This window comes from Bufo bufo, chromosome 3, assembly GCF_905171765.1.
Source record: "Bufo bufo chromosome 3, aBufBuf1.1, whole genome shotgun sequence".
Classification (NCBI taxonomy): Eukaryota; Metazoa; Chordata; class Amphibia; order Anura; family Bufonidae; genus Bufo; species Bufo bufo.
The window spans coordinates 562,625,194-562,649,445 of NC_053391.1; the positions used below are offsets into that span (position 1 = coordinate 562,625,194).

Sequence of the window (24,252 nt, forward strand, 5' to 3'; positions counted from 1 at the left end):
ATGGGATAAGCAAAAGGAAGATGCATTATTTTGCTATCAAAGTTATTGTGTCTGGTTACCTGAGTGCGTTGTTTACAGGGCTGTCCTGAAACTTCCATTCCTCTTCCCTCAATCCCACCCTACCTCCAGACTGTGCCGCCATTTTCCTTGGGTACTTTTGTCGTGTGGGAATGGTTACCAAATTTCATTAAACCCTTGGACTTTTTGCTTTTCACACAGCAATGTATTATGCCAAAGTACCCTCTTTTTTTTAATTTTTTTTAAATTTTTGTCCCAGTGTATTATCACCCAAACTGAACACTGGTGACTGGTAAAAATGTCTTCTAGACCTTTCATTGGGTCCTCCCTTTTGTGCCACTCTGATAATGGAAGTTTCTTTCAGCTCCTAATACAAAGCACTTGCTTCATTAATAAGCACTTTCTCATGACTCTGTCACTGTTGCTGGTACCGAGAAGTCATTGCTGCTGCAGTGGAACAAGGGTCAGTACCACAGTGCAGGGTTAAGGTGTATAAGGGTTTGATTTCCCTTAACAACACAAGTGAAGGAAGGGCATGAAGGAGCTGATCTATGTCCTTCACTGCTGCGCTTACTCTCCAGTGGGAGAGACGATACATATGGAGATGTTGATGTTTTGAAAGTGAATGGGAAAGAATTTTAAAATTAAAAAGACAAAAAAAATTCTAAACAGCACAAATGCATTTCACAAACAGGTTTACTTGCACTGCCACTGTATAAAAGAAGGAGCTACATCCGTTTGGATAGCTGTCGTGAGCCATATTGCTGAATGTATCCTCTGACGTAATATACCAAGATATTTAAAATGAAATTGAAATGCGATTGCCACTTCTTGGGTTAAGTAATGGCTGGTGGCCATCGGTTTGAATTAAGGCGTTCATACCAGCGGCAAGAAAATTGACCTATTTTTTATTTACCACTAACCGTTGCATTTTTTTTAAATATGCAGGCACAATTGTATGTTCCAAACTTTGGGTACAAATAACATATGAAATATGGTTAAATTCAGTGTTCTGCTTTTCTTGTCTTCTCTTCAGAGGCCTGTTAAGCTTTATCATGTACTGTACACCTCTTGAGAAGCCGAAATGTCACGCTCAATGTTTGAAGGCAGTGAGGCAACATATTGATGCAATATGGAACAAAGTACATTTCCCAAACTGGACCAAAGCAGGAAAACTACTACTAGAGTTTTCACATGTGAAATTCTGAAAAAATTAAATGTTTAAATTTGGACAAGGTTCAGAAGCACATCAAGTGTTGAAGCGGTTGTCAATGTATGTGGCGTGCATTCAAAGTGGGCTACCAGAAATGTTTGCATGGTTGCTGATATTGGCCTACAAAGCCATTCATGTGACTTGTAGCCAAATTTATGGCATAAATCCAATCTGTTCTAGCAATATTTTGTTTATTTTTTTTTTTTACATTCTAAGGTTTGCATCTAATTTAATTGCAATACAATATATCCATAAATCATCGAAACGTGGCGATAGTGTTATCTTTGTTCACTTTTTTTTTTTTCCTCCAACAAATGTCAGCCTGTAAACCAAAAATGCAAAGCCCAAACTTGGACTGATAGTCCCTATGTTCATTGTCCCAGTGCTGAGAGCTCAATAATAGCAAGCGTGGAGTGGGCTAATCATTAGATTAGTACCATCAAAATGGTGGGGTATTATAGCAGTAAATAATGAGGCAACTACTAAGTATGTAGAACAAATCAACGGTTTAGAGGGTTATTGTGTTCTCAGACTGAAATTAATTTCACTGTAATTACTTAAAGCACAAACACTAACATTTAAGTACTGAGGGCCAAGACTGATGACACTGCTGGTATTATGCACTGGTTTAGTTACGTTTAGCAGCTCATTAGAACACAAGTTGTTTTTTTTGTTTTTTCTTTGTTTTCTGGGAAATGAATTTGTCTCCATTTTGAGGAAAGAGCTGGCACCCAGTTCCATCTCTTTGCACGTACCATTACGATATTTCACAACACCTTGTGCAGTGATGTGGCCGGCCCATGAGATAAACAGGGATGCCTTTGCTTAAAAACCAAAGCAAAAACTCTTAGCTGTTCCAGAGGTTAGAATGTCTATTTATCCTCCTCGCTTCTGGGGTGACCAGTCACCAGTTAGTGGGTTTTTCTTTTTATTTTTTTTTGTTTTTTTAACTTGACATAAAATTAGCCCCAGTTGCTCTTAGATGTGGTGTTTCTAGCAGTAGTTATATGAATGAATTAGCAAAATTAAAACTAAAAGCCTCAACGAATGGATTCTTGGAATTGGAAGCACAAATAAGGTAAATTGTGTGGAGTGTGTTTTCTGAAGTCACCTACCGTCTCCTGCAGTAAGAGGTTCTCTGCTCCTCACTACCTCCATCCTTCCCCCATTGCCACTTCTCTTATGTTTGCACATGCTCTCTGGTGACATGTCCAGAGTTTTGGACTTACATGTGGCAATAAAGTCATGATGAAGCTGTGTTGCACTCATGTAATCCATTTTGATGGAGTTTTTTCCTAACGGAGCCCAGTTGGGGTGATCCATCTTCATTCTATATATGTAAATATCTCATTTCCCTGTCTGTAAATGCTGCACCCTTCATAGAAGTTGTAACTCGGCCTTGAGCACCCTTAGCCGGGGCTCGGGTTAATGTAACGGACCTCGTTTTTGGACGTCGGGTGAATAACACTGAACTCATAATACTGCTCTTGACAGTACTTTTCCCTTGACACCTGGCAGCAAATGTGCACAAACACTAACTGGAGTCAAGTGCTTCCAACCCCTTCCATAGTGTTTATATTGATAGTGCCATTTTTCACCAGTTTAGCCCAGTGATTTTTTTTTTTTTTTTTTCCCTTTGCAAATGGCTTTTTAGCATTTCCGAACTTGCTGCTCGTCTGTTGTAAAAATTTGTTTGCTTGCTGTTTCTCAGTAACCTTCTTCCAATACGCAAGGAACTAAAGCCTTATTTATACCAGTACTACTTCAGCTGCTTTGAGTGAACCAGTGTTAGGCAGAAAAATAGAGGGCCACTTAATGTTAAATTGTTGCTTTTGGTATTTTGTTTTTTTCCCGCGCACTTTTGCTTAGCCAAACTATGTCCATGTTAGCGTGTATCCCACTTCAATTGAGGATGTAAAGAACAAGCCCATACAGAAATATTAAGAAATTTACATGCTACATGCTTGAGTGCTTCCACTTGGATAGGTCTTACAGTTTCTGTGGGGAACAGCTTATACTCGAATACATTTCTGCTGTCGAGTGAGCATGTGCTTTGGCTCATCTTCTGTTTACCCGCCACTATGAATTGTGCCATAGAAGAACAACTCAGGGATGTCTAATGGCAAAGGATCTTTATCGAATCCTATGTGGCTTAACCTTTGGGGAATTATCAGCTATAGCAAGAATGGAAACTCTTCATTGTGCTGCCCAGTAGTCAATGGTCATTTATTTTTTATTAACCTGCTTCTATTGAACTCTGATATAAATTAAGTTTTATTTAGCTAATCTAGTCAGAAAATGATTTTCCCTGAAGCATCCTGATTCTAAATAATTAATAACATATATATATATTGTAACTGATAGGTTATAAAGATTAGGTTTATTTTTAGTTTCTGCTAGAAATCTAGAATCGCAATCCTAAATTTCTTCATATCATAGTTTGGTAAGTGAAGCATTTTTGATCTGAGATCTTTGTAATACACAGATATATCAATCTCTGCAATCTCAACCTTTCAATTGCAGGTTGAACTTTCGCTGTTGGATCACGTGGGCATCCAGTTTAAAAAAAATTTGCAGTGGTATATATAATTTTTTTTCTTTTTTTTTTTTCTTTTAATCTATTGTAAAACTAAGTCTACTTTCACACTGGCGTTTTGGCTTTCCGTTTTGTGAGATCCGTTCAGGGCTCTCACAAGCGGTCCAAAACCGATCAGTTTGCATTCTGAATGGAAAAGGATCCGCTCAGTTTTGCATCAGTTCAGTCTCCATTCCGCTTTGGAGATGGACAGTTTTGGTGTCCGTCTGATGAAACTGAACCAAACGGATTTCACTGGCACAATAGAAAACGGATTTGTCCTCCATTGACTTTCAATGGTGTTCAAGACTAATCAGTCTTGGCTATGTTAAAGATAATACAAATGAATTTGTTCTGAACGGATGCAGACTGTTGCGTTTTGTGCAGAACCGTTCAGATAATAAGTGTGAAAGTAGCCTTAGTGATCCTCCAGGCAAAAGCGGAAAATTCTGCTTTTGTCATGAGTGGAAGTGTCCATCCAGCAGTTGTATCAACCTTGCTAATTCAGAGATTCATGGCGGTCTTTTTGCTTTCGTACTCTGGTTCTGGGCAGCAGTTGCCATGAACCTGTATAGGAAATGGTCCTATGGCAAAATGTGCGTAAATGAGCATAACTAATGCTGGGATAGGTTTTTTTTTTTTGTCTGTTTTTCTGTATGATCAGAAGAACAGAGAACGGTGATGTGAACTTAGTCTATGTTTAACATGAGGGGGTTCTCCACTTTGACTTTTGCCCACCTGGTCACTTTAAAAGGCATATCAGTTGTTAGATAAGTGTAGAACTCGGTTTTTATCCTTGTGTAAACATTTGATGACAGATTTTACTTTTTTTTTTTTTTTTTTCTCTTCTGTTTGAGTTTTCATTAATATTAATGTAGCTGAAACTTGAATATTTTCCCCCTAGTCTGTGGACATATTTTAAGACTAGAATTCTAGTTGTATAATGTATTAACACTATATGGTCAAAGTGTAATTTCTATGTAAAGTTGACAGTATATCTTGTCTAAAATTAGTTTTGCCAGCTGCTAAGAGGAGCACCAAACAGATGATATGCGTGCTAAGGCCAACCAGCATTTATTTAGTGTATTTTATTGACCCTACCCTGATCTTACTCCTTTAAGGCTAGCTCGATGAAGAGATTTTCTCAATATGTACAATTGACGGCTTACAGCAGTTCTGCATCTGACACATACAAGTGCAGTTTATTGTAAAGCAAAGATTTATTACCTTTGTATTGCAGCAAGACTAGGGGGTTACTGGCTCTTCTGAAAGGGGTTGTCTCACTTTAGCAAATGGCATTTATGATATAGATAAAATTATGCAAGACGTTAATGTATTGTGATTATCCATATTGCTTCCTTTGCTGCTCCTTTCCAGGGGTTGCAGCAGTGGCCATGCTTTCACGCTATAGGAAAAGATGCCGGCTTCTCTGGTCTGCGCTTTTCTCTGTAGTGTGCAAGCATGGCCACCGCTGCTGGATTGTGGGGAGGTTGTAACCATTTGGGTTCGACCAGTGTATAATGCAATGAAAAAATGAATCAAGCCAGCAAAGGAGGCAATGTGGATAATCCGTACATTAGTGTCTGGTATTAAAGGGATTTTTCTATCACAGACAATGGGGACATATCGTTAGGATATGCCAACCATTATTCTGATAGGTGCGGGTCCCATGTCTGGGAACCTCACTTACACATAGAACGGAGCGGGGAAAGGTGGTGGAGGGTGCATGCGCAGCCGCCCTCCAGTCATTTCTGTGGGGCCCCTAAAAATAGCCGAACACTGGCTTGACTATTTCCACCGCCCCCATAGAAATTAAAGGGAGCTGTGGCCGCGCAAGCACGTTGCACTCCCATTCACTTGTATGGGGAGAGTGCTTGGCGGTGGCCAGACCCCAGGAAACCCAGGGTCCTCCAGCCACCACTCTCCCTGCTCCTTTCTCGGTGTAGGTGCGAGTCCCAGAGGTGGGACCTGCACCTATCGATATGCCCCCATTGTCTGTGATAGGAATACCCCTTTAACTTTGTCTAAATTATAAATTCAATTAGCTGAGGTGAGACAAACCCTTTAAGGAGACCAGCTGTGTATTGAGACTTGGTGGCAATGCTCCATGGGAAAATAATGTGCAAAGTTCTACTTCTTTCCCTGCGAGATTCCTCTTTGCATTCTACCACAGCAAGCAAATAATTAAGCATGAACACTGATCTCAAGGGACCGTCTGACTGATTTTCCAGGATGCTGGATAATTGTTTTGACTGACATTTGCAGGCTATTGTTTACACCCCTCAATCGGTACACTTATCATGGGTATTCATCAAGTATTTTATTAAGCCTTGCAACAAAAAAAAAAAGGGAGGCAGTTTGTAGGGTCAGCCTTACCCCGGGCTTTGTGGCAGTGCTGCTTTTCAGTGATCCTATTGAGCCATGACACTGTCTATTCTTCATGTCTTGGTAATGTCCTAATTGGCTGCTTTGAACTTTTCAGTAACCATGTGATAACCTAACCGGTATGGCCTGGGCCTTCTATGATTTACGTGTGTGTGTGTGTGTGTTCTTGAGCCTTTCATGGAGATTGAATTAATGGTACAATAATTTGGCTTCATTTTGCATATGACCTTGAGAAACAGGCAGCTATTAAACTGTTAACACCAAATACAACGCAGCTTGGTGTACATGAGCTTATCGAAAGAGGGAACCATAGTCGCTTAGACACATTCTTGAAACTGGTGGTCATTTCAGTTTTCTATGTTTTGGGTTAGAAGAACAGATTGTACTGGACCATGTAGATATAGCAGGCTGATTCCTTTGCACAACACGTAGACCTCTTGAGACCCTTACATTTATGTGTGCGCGTGTGAAAGTTTTAGGGGCATTAATGGCTGTAAGTACTCGATATATATCCATGTTGTCTGAGTGGTGATTACTAGGAGTGTAGTTCTCACTGAAGTTGCAGGTTGAATTTTTATTGCACTTTTATGGCAGAAACTCCGATTCTGCTGGATGTTTAAGCTTTTTATTTTTTTTATGTCTTTCTGTTAACAGAAGTCCAGTTAGGTCGGTAAAATTCTGTTCTACTTGTGAGAGTAATCGTGTTGTAGACCTTTGCTGTACTGCTTGGCATCTTCTAGTAGTCTGGCAATTCCATCCAGCTTGCATGAGTCAAGATATCGTGAGTACTCTTCTCCGTTATCTGGAAAGGCATATTTCAGTTGTGTTGAATCACTGTTCTCTGTAACAGAATGTCGTGTAAGTGCCTAGGAGAGGAGTCTGTCCTGCAGCTGTCACGAATCAATTGAGCCAGGTTTTAGCTAGACAGTAACGCAACCTAAAATGCTAACTACCGTGTGATTTTCCAGGTGAATCTCAAAATGGGTTCTGACATGTTCTCTGTCCGTAGGGAACGGTTTTCAGGAATACATTTTGTTCCCTTCTCAAGCAATTCAAATGCCTATTCCTTAAGATTTTGTCGTCTCTTTTACGGAGACCATAAAATTTTTGATTCAGAATGCACTAGTTTTTGAAGTGAATTTTGAATTTCGCTTCATTAGTCAATCAAAGCAATTTGTAAATATTCATTGGAAGAAAATCTATTTTGGCGTTGAGGTAAACAAAAAAAATAAAAAATGAACAGACCTCTAACCTCTTTCCTTTTCTAGATGTTGGCTTGAACCATCCATCAGTGTCTTACTTTGGGATTATAGTTGGGGTGACGTGATCCCACGTGAGGCTGTTGGTGGTAACATCTAGGTGTACCTACATGTATGCATAGATTCCATTTTCGGGCTTAGAGAATGAAAATCTATTTTGCCTCAAGCAGATCATTTTAATGTTTGTTGTCTTATGGTCTTAGTTATCTTGTACAGTATTAGTAGTAGTGAACGTAGTATTGAAGCCTTTTCTGACTTCAGAATAACCAACCCCAAAACTCGCATCACAAGATATTGCCAGACACCTTTTTGCCTTGACTCCTACAAACAGGTTAAACCTGGACATGGGGAAGCTAAATCTACTTCTTTGTTTTCCTTCTGTTTTCTGAGGTGTTTCTTAGAAGATGTACCTCTGTATTACCTGTAAACCCCCCTTATTTCCTGATTAAAACAATTTCATTTGTGAGTGGGGGATTTTGTAAACCTTATTTTAACGTTTCTTGCATCCCGTATATATGGCATATGGTTAGATTCTTCTGTACTTGTGTTTGTCACTTGTGTTTTTGTTACAGCTGGGTAATATTGCTGTGATGGCTGCTCACTGCCTCATAGTTAGGGTATGTCATAGTGATGCAACTACTGAGTGCTGGTGTGGCCTCCCTTGCTGTGGCTGTGCCTTTCTACCCCCACTTGCAAATGTTCAGTCTTCTAACAATATTACTCTTAATGTTTGTTAGGGAAAGGGTGGGTGGGACAAGGGAGAATGTGTGTGCAAAATACATAATTTTTTGTCATCCTAACTTGTGGGAGTTATAAATTGGGGATATCTAAACATAGTGCATTCAAAAACTTGATCTCTTTTTCTATAAAGTTCCCTGCAACCAAGTCCTGCTGCTCATATTGTGGCTTTGAATCAATTCTGTTTATTAAAGAGCTTTAGCTTCTAATGTGTTATGTGCTTTCTTTTCCTTTTTGTCCTGCAGCTTGTAAGAATATTGGTTTGTTATAACGTGAATCTGCAAAGAAGCTGAACAATTAAAGCCTCATTCACACATCAGTGTTTTGGTCAGTGATTTCCACCAGTTAAGGGCTCATGCCCACGAATGTAAGGGCTCTGTGTCCGTGCTGTCCGCAACTAACGGGCACCGGGGTTCCGATCCGTGCTTCCACCGCGTCTCCGGATTTGCAGACCCATTCAAGTGAATGGGTCCACATCTGTGTTGCGGGGTGCACACGGCAGGTGCCCCTTGTATTGCGGGGCAGCGGCTGTGTGCATGAGCCCTAAGCCTCCATTCACACGTCAGTGCTTTGATCAATGATTTCCATCAGTGATTGAGGCAAAATCAGGAGTGGAGCCTCCACAAACATAATGTATAAGGGAAAGATCCTCACCTGTTCTGTGTTTAGAGAAGCACCTGGTTTTGGCTCAAAATCACTGATGGAAATCACTGACCAAACACTGATGTGCGAATAAGGCCGGGGTCACATCACCACTATTCTTTTCCGTTCTACCTGAAGAACAGAACAACGGAAGTGCCGGCTAGGGCACGTAACTTACCCTAAACAGACGCCATTGGCTTCAATGTAGTTTGTTCAGTTTCCTTTTTATTTTTATTATTTTAATCTGACAAAAGTCCTGCATGTAGGACTTTCTCATCCAGTCTTTTTAATGGAATTTGTGACGGCAGCCCCAAATGGAGCCTTAAGACATCAGTGGATCACAACAAGATGGCTGCCTACGTCCAAAAGCTGCACCAATTGTGTCCATAGACTATCTGGGATTACTTACCAGGCACAGCTAATGAATGAGAGGGGCTGTGTTTGTTGAAGTGGAGAGCTATTTATATATTTTTTTTTTTTCTTCTAAACCTTCCATGATCTCTACCCATATATTAGGGCAGTAGAAGATAAAAAAAAAAGCTCCTGTCAAACAATTAAGGGTCCCTTACACACAAATTTGCACTGGTATTCAATAAAAAAAATTGAGGGGGAGGTTGTAAAAACACCAGAATAACCATGTGTTGTGTTTTTTTTTTCTCCTTAAACCTGCGTTTGTGGGAGTTTTTTTTATTTTTAACAGTGTGTTTGCCCACTAGTGTTTTTATGGTGTTTTTTCCCCCATATACTGATGTGAAGATGCAGTAGCTCTTAGCAATTTGTTCATGCATTTTTGGGTCTGGAGAGGCTAAAAGGCCACCTACTCAACATAAACACCAGTAGCAAAACGGCTATGTCCTGCATTTCATAGACCTTCAGCTAACTTATGGAGCTGCCTTTTTACCTTAAAATAAATAAGCTGAGTGCTGAAAATTGCCACCAAAAACCTGTTAACCACTCAAGTGAGCTTGTCACTACAAAATTCAATGTTAAGCTATAATAAGTATCCCCCAATTTTCTGGTGTAGAATAGTCATTAACAGGAGTCTGTCACCTCCATATGGCCATATAGAGTGCTTACATTGCCCTATAGCACACCTATAGAACCCCTGGGCACTTGTGAGTGCTCATTTGCATATCATTCAAAGTTTGTTTTCCCAGCTTCTTCAAGTCTAAAGACGAAGGTACCATAACATTCATGTATAGGTGTGCTATAGGGCAATGTAAGCACTATATGGAGGTGACAGACTCCCTTTAATTGTTTCAAGTGCCAGTGTTTGCAACTTATTAGCTTTCTTATTACTTTTACAAAAAGTGGTTGGTAGTAGGTAAAACCTCCGTGACCCTATTCATTTAATAACATGCCCCAGAGAACTGGTGTACGTTACACCAGAAATCTACTTCCGCTCTGGCTCACGGACAGCAGATGCAACAAGTTTCTCTTAAATTGGTCAGATCTTCCGCTAGAGGTTTTCTGACATGAAACTCTGTTTAGTAAATGACCCTTGACACGTTAAATTCAGCTGAGCCAGAAATAGAATGACATTTCACTTGGATTTCTATTGCTTTAGGCCTCATGCATGTGTGCCAGCTGAGCCCATATTGTGGTCTGCTATTTATGGGCACCAGCCGTTTATGCAGTCACTTGAATAGGTCTGTGGTGTGGAATGGAAGCACTATATAGTGCCTCCGCACTGAAAAAAAAATAGAACATGTTTGTTTTTTGCGGTGCAAATGAATCACGGACCCCACTGCATCTGTCTGTGACAGCCACACAGATGGTGCCCGTGCATTAAGGACTGCAATTTGCGGTCCCTAACACATGCTGCGGGCGGCACATGTTTATGTGCATGAGCCTCTTTTTCTTGAGAAATGCAAATGAGAAGATACTTGCACCAAGGAAGGTCACAGTGCGCCTCCTCTTTACACATTGACATCTGCAAAGTCCACAGAGCTTGTCTAGATCACTTTCCAATGAAAGCCAATGCTTTGGCTGCATTACAAAAGGTGAAATCTGCAATATAAATTGACATGCTGTTTAATATCTGCACTGCAAGGTAAATTATGTGCCGATATTGTGTAATAGTTCTTTGGTACACTAAGTTCTGTGCAATTTTCACATGGCATACCCTAATAAAATTATCATCCAAACTACAATAAAAAAATTCGAACTCCCTGGAAAGACTTAAAAAATAAAGATTATTTAAAAAATAATAAAACCCTCCATTTTCATTGCATGCTATTTTAGCTCGATAGACTTAGTTCAACGAAAGAGCAGAAGTGGGGATGACTGAGGATTGCTGCAATAAACATCAATGTTTCATACTAATCTTCCTCAGCATAGGCCTTCAATATCAGATGAGGGCACACCCAGCACCTCTGCCGATCAGATGTCCACTGTGGTCTATAGCCTTTGTCATAGCAGTGGTGAACAGGAAGGGAGACTGCTCATAGCTGACCGGTGGGGGTGTCGGACCCCTGAAGTTATAGAATACACTGTCTCACGCACCCCGCAGACCAGGGGGAAGTAGTCTGTGTAAGGCTGGACAACATGATATCAGTGCTCTATATCAACAAGCAGGGTGGCACCAAATCAGAACTTCTCAGGGAACTGGGAAAGATCATGACTTGGACAGAATTAAATGTGACACATCTGTTTGCTATACTTATTTGAGGCTCCCTCAACATTGCTGACCGAGTCAAAGGCTGGCAGTTCCAGGAGAACGGTCTCTGAATCCAGACATCTTCACGCAGATAACCAAGATGTGGGAAGTACCAGAGATTGGTCTCATAGTGACCAAGTCCATTGCCAAGATGGAAACATTATTTTCCCTTTATCAAGAGGACAATCCCTTGGCAGTGGCTACCACGTCTATTGTTTGGAGGTTCAGACTGGCCTCCAGTTTCCTTGATACCTAGGGTATTGATGAAAATCAGGCAAGATGAGGCCAAGGTACAGTCACTGTACCATTCGTGCTAAACAGATCTTGGTTTCCAACTCATTCAGTTGAGGTTGTTGCTGAGACTTCCCCCAGTGCAGATCATTTGTCTAAGGCACTCAATTGTGCCAACCCTTATTACTATCTAGAGTCCTCTCTGATACAGTCATGAAGGCCTTGAAACACCCTTGGTCTCAATTCACTAAAAGGTCATGTTTCCCATCTCATTCAGATGTCAAGGATTTAACTGGAGACTTCTTCTAGTGCAAATTGTGTATGTCTAGGGCACTCAACTGTGCCAAGACTTGTAGAGGTTTATTCTGACAGCCTGAAGGTTTACCAGCCTCTGCTACTATTTAGAGGTCTATCTGATACAGTCATGAAGACCTTGTCACACTCTGGTTTTCAATCTACCAAAATGTCATGTTTTCCCAACTTCAATTGAGTCAAGGGTGTACTTGGAGTCTTTCCGCAGTGCAGATTGTGTGTCTAGAGCACTGAACTCATAACAACATAGAGGACTATCAGAAATAGACATAAAGACCTGGTCACAAACAGGTCTCAATCCACCTAAAAGGCTTACACAAAGGCCAAGTGAATCTATTCAGCTTGAATTCTACTCAAGGAGTGGATATTTCCAAACCACAGATGAATAATCTTCTTAGACTTCCTGTAATAAGGAGTTGAAAAAAACACGAGTATATCGACCCAAAATGTAAAAATTTTGCCCATTACTACCTTTCAGGTTTATTCTTGTCACAAAAGTCTTTTATAAAAAAGGTTCCTGAAAGGTTTGCTAAAATGTGGTCTTCCATATTAAATTCTGTGTCAAAATGGGCTTCGCCTTACTCCTAAAAGGTTACTCTCATCTCCCTTCGAACCTCTGGAAGAGGATCCACATAAATACCTCCTGGCATGACCTCTGCCATGAGAAGGGGGAGGATCCTAGCCTTGTCATTACTGGGATCTACACAGATTCCTTCTTGACAGTTTTTTTTGCCAGGCTTTACGCCAAAGATTTGTTCTTTAGTAAATTGTAATCAGATGATCTCCTTTTAGTGTCTGTCTTGAGCTTTCCTCTAGTTAGTAATGTGAACGCGATTCAGCTATGTTCACATATGTGCTGTGAACTCCAACAGTCTTTTCTGGCAGAGGAACAGACTGATGGAGTTTACTGTATCCAGTATAGCCAGATACTACCGTGGGCTTACCAGATCCCTATTCACTGTAATCTGATCCGGCTGCTTTCCGGCATGCATGCTTTTTTTTTTTCGTCCGAAAGCCGACATATGCTGAATGCAGTGACAAGATCAAAGTGCCGAAGTTCACAACGTAGCTGTGAACCTGGCCTTCCCTAGATCTTTCTGGATCTCCTGACATCTGTCTAGACTGAAGTAAACAGAAAGGAAGGTTGAGAATGTATTACTTAATTTCCAGAAGAAACAAAGAGCTTAGAAGCCATTATACCTACTCTGAGTATGTAGTTTATAGTTGTCATTAGACTGGCTTACTTTGCTCAGGACTCTAATCTGCCCAATTTTGTTAGAGCTACTTTCGAGAGACCAATGCCCACCTCTTGGGCTGATTAAAATCTGATCCTGCTGGATAAGATTTGACGTGCAGCTCGGAGCTTGCACTTTGTTAAATTTCTTGTTCTCTAAGAAGATGGATCTCAGATGGTCGATTTTGAGTTCCACCACACAAGAGGGCCCTCCCTATAGGGATACTTCTTGTCATTTCTATGGGGCCAATGGGAATAGCTGACAGAAATACGACTATTATTGTGCTGCTGTTAGGACTAAGTGAAAACAGATGAAGAGTTTTGGTGAATAAACTATTGTAAGAAACTGTTGGCAGATTTGTTGCAAGCCCCATTCTGAACAGGACCACATGTGAATTCTCCCATACATCTTTTATTCCCCATCTCCTAATGATTTTGGTTTAAAAAAAACTAACAAACAAAAAACAGGTGCAGTTTACCAACCAAAACTCCTCGGTGTGCATGAGATCTAGGTCCATTTTGCTCAAAGTGCTAGAAGTTCATAGCGCCAGTAAGCAAATATAAAGGTTTTATTTTTACATAAGGTGAAGTATAGGTTTTTTTATGCTGAGACTGTACAACACAGTTCTACAATATAAACGTGGTAAGTGGACTGTCGCCACAGTGCTGAAAACACATAGCCCGCTTAGCCTGTCTTTGGATAACTGTTGGTGTGTTTTTAGAGTTCACAACACATAATATTTTTGCTGTAAAAATAGGGGATCGGGTATTTCTGGGGATATCAGTGATCTCCTATATCAATATCTTAACGTCTTCCGAATCCACCAGCGGTTACTACAGCTTTTCAGTAGCAGACATGAGGATCAATAATGACAGTCTCTTCATTAATTTCCTAGCTGTGTAGAAACACCATCTGGTCCTGGAACAGGGCGATGCACAGCATTATGCCACATCCAAGCAGGAAACCAGAGCTGTGAAGAATGCAGTCCGTTCCTTGGCAATGGTCTGAGGCCTCACGATGCAGCATTTGGGGAAGCTGAAGGCAGAATAATATAATAATAGAGTTAGTGCACTGGTTAAGTCAGGTTTAAATAAAATGACATTGGGTATCTCTGTGGGAAGAGGGCAGGGGATATTATTTCAGAAATTGTAATGAATCCTATTTATTTCAGTGATTATTTATATTTATTTCAATGATTTAAAAAATGATGTGCAAAACAAAAAATTCTAACTAAATAAAATAATAAAAACACAGACATAAGGTCTATGTGCATGGGTGCACAACCTGTGGCCTAGGGCCACATGCAGCCATCGATGCCATTCTTTGTCGGGTCACTCAATCATCTGGTTAGGCTACTTTCACGCGTTTTTGCTGGATCCAGCAGGGTTCAGAAAAAAACGCTTCCGTTACGGATAAGACAACCATCTGCATCCGTTATGAACGGATCTGGTTGTATTATCTTTAACATACCCAAGACTGATCCGTCATGAACTCCATTGAAAGTCAATGGGGAGGGGGGGTCGGATTAGTTTTCTATTGTGTCAGAGAAAACTGATCCATTGCCATTGACTTGCATTGGGGGTCATGCCGGTCCAGTCTTGCTCCGCATCCCAGGACGGAAAGCAAACTACAACATGTTACGGTTTGCTCTCCGGTATGGGAATGCAACTAAATGGAATGCCTTTTGGAGCATTCTGTTCAGTTCAGTTTTGTCCCCATTGCTAATGAAAAAAAAGTGTTTCTTTTCCAGTATTGAGCCCCTATAACGGATCTCAATACCCGAAAACTAAAACGCAACTGTGAAAGTAGCCTAACAGTAATGTATGTCTACGTCTTGTGGCTGCTGAAAATGTATTTTTTTTTTATGTATTCTACCATTAGAAGGGAGTCCTGGAAGTGTAACCAGACATTTATGGTATATGGTATATGTTGTATGTTCAATGTCATATATACAGTTTTTCGGTTGGTAATACACCTTTTAAGTTTTATTTTGAGCACTTAGGATTGGTGCAGTCTGACAATGTGGCACCCAACCAGAAAAGGTTGTGTAAAAACCACCAAGGACACAAAAAAATTAAACACAATTTAAAAAAAAGCAGTTTAAAAAAACAAGTGTATTAATGGTGTGCCCATATTACAGATAAGTGTCCTGGCCTGAAGTGACCACCAGTCTGCTGACACTAATTCACATATAAACCACACAGATCTCTACCATGCTGTATGTAGGGTGCAGCAAAATGGTTCCATTTTATACTGGTGTGCAAACACATATAAAAAGTATATACACAGAGTTGTTACCCGGTGGGGACATATATGTATAAACACACATTGGTAGGCACATACAAAAATCTATACGATATAATCACTGTTGGAAAAATGTGACTGTGTCTTATGGGGCGAATACTAATGAGTACATCCATTATGGAAGTGCTCATTAGTATAATAGGACCGGGGAGCAACGAATACAGCACTCCCTGCGCTGGCTCTTTACTCACTGCTCCCTGGTCTTCATCTGCCTGTGCTGCATGCTGTGCTGTGACCTGTGCACAATGCGAGTGTGTAGGTGTGCTCTGTGACCTCATGCTGTGCAACGTCAGATCTCAGCACAGCATGGCAGGCAGAGTGCTGGATCTCAGAAGGAGCAGCGGCCAGAACAGGAGAGGCGAGTTGATTTTTTATATATTTTTTTGTCTGATCTGTAGTCTGCATGGGGGGTCTGATTAACATTAAGAGTCTGAGCTGCGGTCTAAACACTGGGGGGGGGGGGGGGGTCAGGTCTGATGAAAACTATACACTGACCAAAAATATAAAACGCAACACTTTCGGTTTTGCTCCCATTTTGCATGAGCTGAGCTAAAAAAATCGTTTTTCTGCTTTTTCTTTTCCGGCATAAAGTTCCGTCCTAGGCGCTCAATACCAGAAAAGAACTGATCAGTTTTATCCCCATGCATTCTGAATGGAGAGCATTCCGTTCAGGATGTCTTCAGTTCAGTCTTTTTGACTGACCAGAAAAAAGATAAAACCGCAACATGCTACGGTTTTATCTCCGGCCCAAAAAAAACTGAAGACTTGCCTGAATGCCGGATCCGGCATTTTTTTTTCATAGGAATGTATTAGTGCCGGATTCGACATTCAAGATACCGGATGCCGGATCCATCCTTCCGGATGACACATCAGGATTTTCTGACTGATCAGGCATTTTTCAGACTAATCAGGATCCTGGTCAGTTGGCATACGTTTTGCCGGATCCGGCAGGCAGTTCTGGCGACGGATCTGCTGCCGGATCACTCTGCCGCAAGTGTGAAAGTAGCCTTAGTGAGCACTTCTCCTTTGCCGAGATAATCCATTCAACCTCACAGGTGTGGCATATCAAGGTGCTGATTAAACAGCATGAATATTGCACAGGTGTGCCTTAGACTGCCCACAATAAAAGACCACTCTGAAATGTGCAGTTTGATCACACAGCACAATGCCACAGATGTCGCAACGTTTGAGGGAGCGTGCAATTGGCATGCTTGACTGCAGGAATGTCTACCAGAGTTGTTGCCCGTGCAATGAATGTTTATTTCTCTACCATAAGCCGTCTCCAAAGGCTTTTCAGAGAATTTGGCAGTACATCCAACAGCCTCACAACCGCAGACAACGTGTAACCACACCAGCCCAGGATCTCACATCGAGCATCTTCACCTCCCATGATCGTCCACCAGTATAGCTACAGCAACAGTCGGTTTGCATAACCAAAGAATTTCTGCACAAACTGTCAGAAACCGTCTCAGGGGAGCTCATCTGCATGCTCGTCGGGGTCTGGACCTGTCTGCAGTTCGTCGTCGTAACCGACTTGAGTGGGAAAATGCTCACATTCGATGGCGTCTGGCACGTTGGAGAGGCGTTCTGTTCACGGATGAGTCCTGGTTTTCACTGTTCAGGGCAGATGGCAGACAGCGTCTGTGGCATCGTGTGGGTGAGCGGTTTGCTGACGTCAACGTGGATCGAGCGGCCCATGGTGGCGGTGGGGTTATGGTATGGGCAGGCGTATGTTATGGACAATGAACACAGGTGCATTTTATTGATGGAATTTTGAATGCACAGAGATACCGTGATGAGATCCTGAGGCCCATTGTTGTGCCATTCACCCACGACCATCACCTCATGTTGCAGCATGATAATGCACGGCCCCATATTGCAAGGATCTGTACACAATTCCTGGAAGCTGAAAACATCCCAGTTCTTGCATGGCCAGCATACTCACCGGACATGTCACCCATTGAACATGTTTGGGAAGCTCTGGATCGGCGTATACGACAGCGTGTTCCAGTTCCTGCCAATATTCTGAAACTTCGCATAGCTATTGAAGAGAAGTGGACCAACATTCCACAGGCCACAATCAACAACCTGATCAACTCTGCCACACCTGTGAGGTGGGATGGATTATCTCGGCAAAGGAGAAGTGCTCACTAACACAGATTTAGGCTACTTTCACACTTGCGGCAGAGTGATCCGGCAAGCAGTTCCGTCGCCGGAACTGCCTGCCGGATCCGGCCAAACGTATGCCAACTGATGGCATTTGTAAGGGCTCTTTCACACCTGCGTTCTTTTCTTCCGGCATAGAATTCCGTCGTCGGGGCTCTATGCCGGAAGAATCCTGATCAGTTTTATCCTAATGCATTCTGAATGGAGTGAAATCCGGAACGGAACGTTTTTTGGCCGGAGAAAATACTGCAGCGTGCTGCGCTTTTTGCTCCAGACAAAAAATCCTGAAGACTTGCCGCAAGGCCGGATCCAGAATTAATGCCCATTGAAAGGCATTGATCCGGATCCGGCCTTAAGCTAAACGTCGTTTCGGCGCATTGCTGGATCCGACGTTTAGCTTTTTCTGAATGGTTACCATTGGCTGCCGGGACGCTAAAGTCCTGGCAGCCATGGTAAAGTGTAGCGGGGAGCGGGGGAGCAGCATACTTACCGTCCGTGCGGCTCCCCGGGCGCTCCAGAGTGACGTCAGGGCCGCCCCAAGCGCATGGATCACGTGATCGCATGGATCACGTCATCCATGCGCATGGGGCGCTCTGACGTCATTCTGGAGCGCCCCGGGAGCCGCACGGACTGTAAGTATACTGCTACCCGCTCCTACTATGGCAAACCAGGACTTTAATAGCGTCCTGGCCTGCCATAGTAACACTGAACGCATTTTGAAGACGGATCTCGTCTTCAAATGCTTTCAGTACACTTGCGTTTTTTTCCGGATCCGGGGTGCAATTCCGGCAAGTGGAGTACACGCCGATCCAGACAACACAAGTGTGAAAGAGGCCTAAGACTGATCAGGATCCTGATCAGTCTTAAAAATGCCTGATCAGTCAGAAAAATGCATTGAAATGCCGGAATAGTCTTTCCGGTGTCATCCGTCAAAACGGATCCGGCATTTATTTTTTTCGGTCTGCGCAACGGATTCGGTATTTTGAATGCCGGATCCGGCACTAATACATTCCTATGGAATGATCCGGCATTCAGGCAAGTCTTCAGTTTTTTTGGCCGGAGATAAATCCGCAGCATGCTATGGTTTTATCTTTTGCCTGATCAGTCAAAAAGACTGAACTAAAGACATCCTGATGCATCCTGAACGGATTACTCTCCATTCAGAATGCATTGGGATAAAACTGATCAGTTCTTTTCTGGCATGAGCCTTTTGACGGAACTCAGTGCCGGTAAAGAAAAACGCTAGTGTGAAAGTACCCTTGTGAACAATATTTGAGAGTAATGGGTCTTTTGTGTATGTAGAAAATGTTTCAGATCTTTGAGTTCACTCATGCAAAAGGGGAGCAAAACCAAAGTGTTGAGTTTATATTTTTGGTCAGAGTATATTTTTTCTTATTTTTCCCCCTCTAAAACCTAGGTGCATCTTATAGGGCCCAAATACTATATATATATATTTATTATTTTTAATATTTTTTTAATTCAGCAACTAAAAAATATTTGGTTCCTAAATTTTTCAGTTTAGGAGACAAAGCCTTAGGCCCCTTGCAGACTAGCGTGAGCAGTTTAGGTCCGAAAGCATTGCGGATGCTTTCCGTTTAAAAATGCGCGATTTCGCAAGCAAGTTCATTCAGTTTGTCTGCGATCACGTTCAGTTTTATCGTGCGGTTGTAATGCCATTTAAATGCGTTTTGCACGCGCGTGATGAAAAAATGAATGTTTACAAATAACATCTCTTAGCAACCATCCGTGAAAAAACACATCGCATCCGCAAGCAAGTGAGATTTTCACGCAGCCCCATTCACTTCTTTGGGGCCAGCGTTGCGTTAAAATCGCAGAAAATAGAACATTTCTGCGATTTTCACGCAACGCACAAGTAATGTGTGAAAACCAACGCTCTTGTAACAGGCCCATTGAAATGAATGGGTCCGGACTCCGTGTGGGCGCAATGCGTTCACATCACGCATTGCACCCGTGCGGAATACTCGCTCGTGAGGGGGGCCTAGGTCCCTTATTTTTGGGACTGAATTAATTTTAATTCGTGCCTGCACCTGTTCACTATGTCTTTGGCGCAGGCGCAGTGAGTGAATGATGCGCTCCTGGTGCCGGATTCCTCACTGCGCCGACTACGTCACAGTGCGGAAGCCGGCATCAGGAGAGCGGCCTTCACTCACTGCTCACAGAAGTGAACGGCGCAGGCGCGGGATTTCGTCAACGCTGCTGCGAACCGTCACATCAATCAAGAGGAGCTGGGCGGGCAGAACAGGGGACCTGGGCGGGATAAAGGGTGAGTAGACGGACCCACTAGGTGCTGATTTTACACCTACATAGCACCTAGAGGCTCATTAGCATATAATAAAAGTGCTTTTTTTTTTTAACCAAAACGGCTGCAGGGAGAAAAGGTAAAAAACATACTGTTATGTAGTGCTGACAATGGCGCATCGCTACTGTCAGTCAGCTACATAACAGTAATTCTGGTGGTAGAAACCCCTTAAATGTTTGGAATTGGGCACATTATTTTTTAGTTATAGTAGCAACATGGTGGCGAACTACCAGAGCCAGGCGCAGCTCTCTCCTTCTCAGTTCAAGCGCCAGGGTCTCAGCTCACAGTGTAAATGAAAACAGAACTGGAGGAGGACTGAAACATATGGAAACTTAAGTAATATTCCACAAATGATGTCATTATCAGAGATGTAAATGTTGACATACCATATCTACAAGTGCCACGTACAGAAAGATTCCAGCAGTAGCTGCAAATATCCAGGGAGTTACTTGGTATGAACTTTGGCTGGCGAGGGCTCCAACCAGCATGCCCAGATATGAGAGAAATGCTGAGATCAGGCTGAAACATAAGACTCTCCTCACCCGGACACCAGTTTGAAGCAAGACTGCGAAATCGCCTGAGAAGGAGAAGTTTTTACAAGGCAAATTTAGCATCTGTCTAATGTTTAGTTTCTGATAAAATGTCCATTACAATTTCTAACATATCTGTGTAGATGCTAGAACAGTATTAGGCCGCGCTTAAAATCTGCTGCTGATTCGGTAGTGGAAAACTGGCATTTTCCACTGTGGAATCCACATCAAAAGGCCATCAACAGCTTCCATTGACTTCAATGTAAAAAAACGTAACCATGTGCACACCTTGTACACAGTGACTTGTTGCCAAGCGGGACATCACTGCTGGGTCACGTGTTGCTTGGGGACTCGTCACCGCTGAGGTCATTAATTGGCCACAGCAGCGGTATGTGACCCTGTCTGGAAGTTTACAGGCGCCATATCGTTTGAGAGTAAAATCTAATGAGAGCGCCGGATGGTGTTTGATGCTGCTTGTACCTGTTGTCACTCTACCGGTGGTTGCCACTAGGCAGGACAACCTCTATTCTCCACATACAGGGTACCTGTGCCAGGCAGTTGCCAATTCCACGGGGTACTCACAACATGCTTTCCAGCAGTCATGGGATCACAATCTCTGGTCTCTACTTCCTCCAGAGTATCAGGTTGGGCCTATCATGTTATAGTCTCCAGGTTGAAAGTTGTTCATAACAACTTTTATCACTCATGTGGTTCTCCGCTCCTGGGGGCAAGCACTCATTTAGGTGGTCTAGTCGGTGGCAGCAATCCAGAGCAGGTGAATGGCATAGTCTACAGGAGAAACTTGAAAAATGAGAATATCGTGCAAAATGTATTTATTTCAGTAATGCAACTTAAAAGGTGAAACTAACATATGAGAGACTCATTACATGCAAAGCGAGATATTTCAAGCCTTTATTTGTTATAATTTGGATGATTATGGCTTACAGCTTATGAAACCCCAAAGTCACAATTTTGAGGTCCCCTTTGCTCAGGGGGTATGGACTAATTAGCTGACTAGAGTCTGACACTTTGAGCCTAGAATATTGAACCTTTTAACCAAATTCTAATTTTAAGCTGCATTAATGCAATTCCTTTCAATTTGCCTTACTGAAATAAATGGACTTTTGCACGATACTCTAATTTTTCGAGTTTTACCTGTATAACCAACTCCTTGGATGTCAGGGTCTCTACCTCTCTCAGCAAACCCAGTTCCAACATGTATCCTCATCACTGCACACTGACTAGTGCTCAGCAGCACTCTGCCATACACACACTAGCTGACAAACCAAGAGAAATGATAGGTTCTCATATTTATGACCTGGTCCTACTTAGGACACAACCTGTGCAGTGCAATGTTAAGGAATCTGCACATGCCACCCCTGATCTCAGCCTAGCTGCATACTGGGCCTACAATGAAATGCGTATTAGGCTTCACATACAATCCTCTGTCCAGTGCAACTTGTATAAAAAGACCTCATGTACGTAACATGGCAGATCATAATATGGCGGTCACTGCTTATTTCACTGGCAGATACAGTTCGGTGATATGGTTTGCTGGAGGGGTGGTTAATGGTGCTCCAACAATCCTCATGGAGGCACCCCCTTACACGCAGACAGTGGAGAAAAGGACAGTACAGATTTTGGGCATGAAATTTTGCAACGTGTGAATATATCATGAAATGTACTACATTTGATTACAAAACATTGTTCATGTAATACTGACTTCACTGTGTGTTTTAGTATAGTTTATCACTCACCAAGCTCATGAGGTAGTTCGTGGCAGAATACAGCAACTGTGGTGCTGAGGCCACCAGAGAAACCAGCAGAAAAGGCAGCACCTATAGGGAGCACCAGACATTATGTCCGTTAACAGAATATCTAATGGAGCCTATACACATGATTGGTAATAGACCAAGAATAGATCCTTTGGGCTTAAAGGGAACCTGTCATCAACGTTATGCTGACCTCACTGAGGGCAGCATAAAATACTGACAGAAATGCTGATGTCACCGGTGTGTCACTCATGAGCTGAGAGTAAGTGGTTGCTGAGAACCAGCATCATAATCATTGGAGCCCGGGCCCTGAAAAGAGTCCAATCTACCTGAGAAGAGTCATGGTTATTCATAATCTCCTGCTCTCTCACCCATCTGCTGATGATTGGCAGTTCTCTCCTAGAGAGAAAGGGAGAAAACTAGGTAGAAGACTGTCAGTCATCAGCAGGTGGGCAGGAGAGCAGGAATTCATGAATAACCAGGACTCTTTTCAGGTGGCCGGGACTCTTTTCCAGGCCCAGTCTGCAATGATTGTGATGTTGGTTCTCGGCAACCACTTACTTTTTACTTATAAATGACAGACCGCTGAAATCAAGTCACCTGTCTCTACTTTATTCTGTCATTAGTATGGGCAGCATAAAGTTGATGACAGGGTCCCTTTAAGAACCCCATGCACATTAGGTTTGGTCAACAGTCTAAGGGCTCATTCACACAGCCGTTGCCCCTCTGTTGCCGCATTGCGGCCCGCATACGGCAGGTCTGCAATACATGGGGCAAATCCGGAGATGCGGAATGGAATGGAAGCACGGAACGGAACCCCACGGAAGCACTACGGAGTGCTTCCTGGGGTTCCGTTCCATGCCTCCACACCGCAAAAAGATAGAGCAAGTTCTATCTTTTTGCGGAACGGACTGATCGCGGACCCATTCAAGTGAATTTGCGGTCCACAGCGCGGGCACGGAGGGGCAATGGTTGTGTGAACAAGCCCTAATATGTATGTGGAGCTCCCTACTCTATCCCAACAAAAGTGATGCTGGATGAGAGAAGGATCAGAATAACAGAATTTTATTGCCCAAATCTTTTATTCTCCTGCTAGGTAAGCCCTTGTCAAAAGTGTCTGGCAGCGACTTTCTCTTCTCTCCCCATTGTCAAAACATACACAGCAAAACCAAATGTCTACGCTGGAGAGATAGCTGTCACCTAAAAATTCTTATATGTAAAAGAAAACTAACTGATGTGGCTAAGGAGGGCACAAGACACTGCTTTGTGCATCAGCCTACATTTTATACACTTGAATTAATGTAAGCATAAGAAACTTGAATAGTGAAAAAAAAGTAGAACTTGATATTACATACCACAAAAATGGTACCAATAAAAAATACAGTTCATTACGCAAAAAAGAGATCTACATTGCTTTCTTCCAGTCACTTAAAGGGTAAGGGATCATGCACACGACCATTGCCTGTTTTGCTGTCCGCAAATTGCAGATCCACAAAACATGGATACTGGCCATGTGCAGTCTGTGGAACATAATGTCCGGCCCCTAATAGAACGGTACTATCCTTGTCCGTAATATGGACAATAATAGGACATGTTCTATTTTTTACTGAACGGCCATGTGGAGATATTGAAATAGAATGCACATGGAGTAAATTCAGTTTTTTATGCGGACCCTTTGAAGTGAATGAATCCGCATACGAGCAGCAAAAATTTCCTGGCGAGCCGATGCCCAGGGAGCTGCCCGATCACGGCTGCCGGCCAGGTACATAATAGTCTGGTGCTCTCAGCATTAATGCTAGGAGCATCAGGTACTTTTGCACATGGCCAGGAGTCACAGGAGCCTGCTGAATTCCACGGTATCACTGTCCTCAATATGGTGATAGGGCACTATTA

The 24,252-nt window shown here is 42.5% G+C and overlaps 1 protein-coding gene and 1 long non-coding RNA gene across 2 annotated transcripts in view; both read right to left on the reverse strand.

Annotated features, from left to right (window-relative positions):
- Positions 1-244: 244 nt before the first annotated feature.
- Positions 245-4,112, reverse strand: LOC120995982. The gene is made up of 2 exons (XR_005777701.1): positions 4,069-4,112; positions 245-3,828 (listed from the first exon to the last, which is right to left on the reverse strand). It is a non-coding gene; the product is annotated as an uncharacterized LOC120995982 (long non-coding RNA).
- A 9,705-nt stretch (positions 4,113-13,817) lies between these two features.
- SLC39A5 (solute carrier family 39 member 5) overlaps positions 13,818-24,252 on the reverse strand; it is a 63,851-nt gene continuing 53,416 nt past the window's right edge. The window contains exons 10-12 of the mRNA XM_040422153.1: positions 22,345-22,425; positions 20,444-20,634; positions 13,818-14,302 (exon numbers count right to left, since the gene is read on the reverse strand). Of these exons, the coding sequence (XP_040278087.1) occupies positions 14,159-14,302; positions 20,444-20,634; positions 22,345-22,425 (416 nt within the window). The 3' untranslated portion in view covers positions 13,818-14,158. The remainder of the gene's footprint in view (positions 14,303-20,443; positions 20,635-22,344; positions 22,426-24,252) is intronic.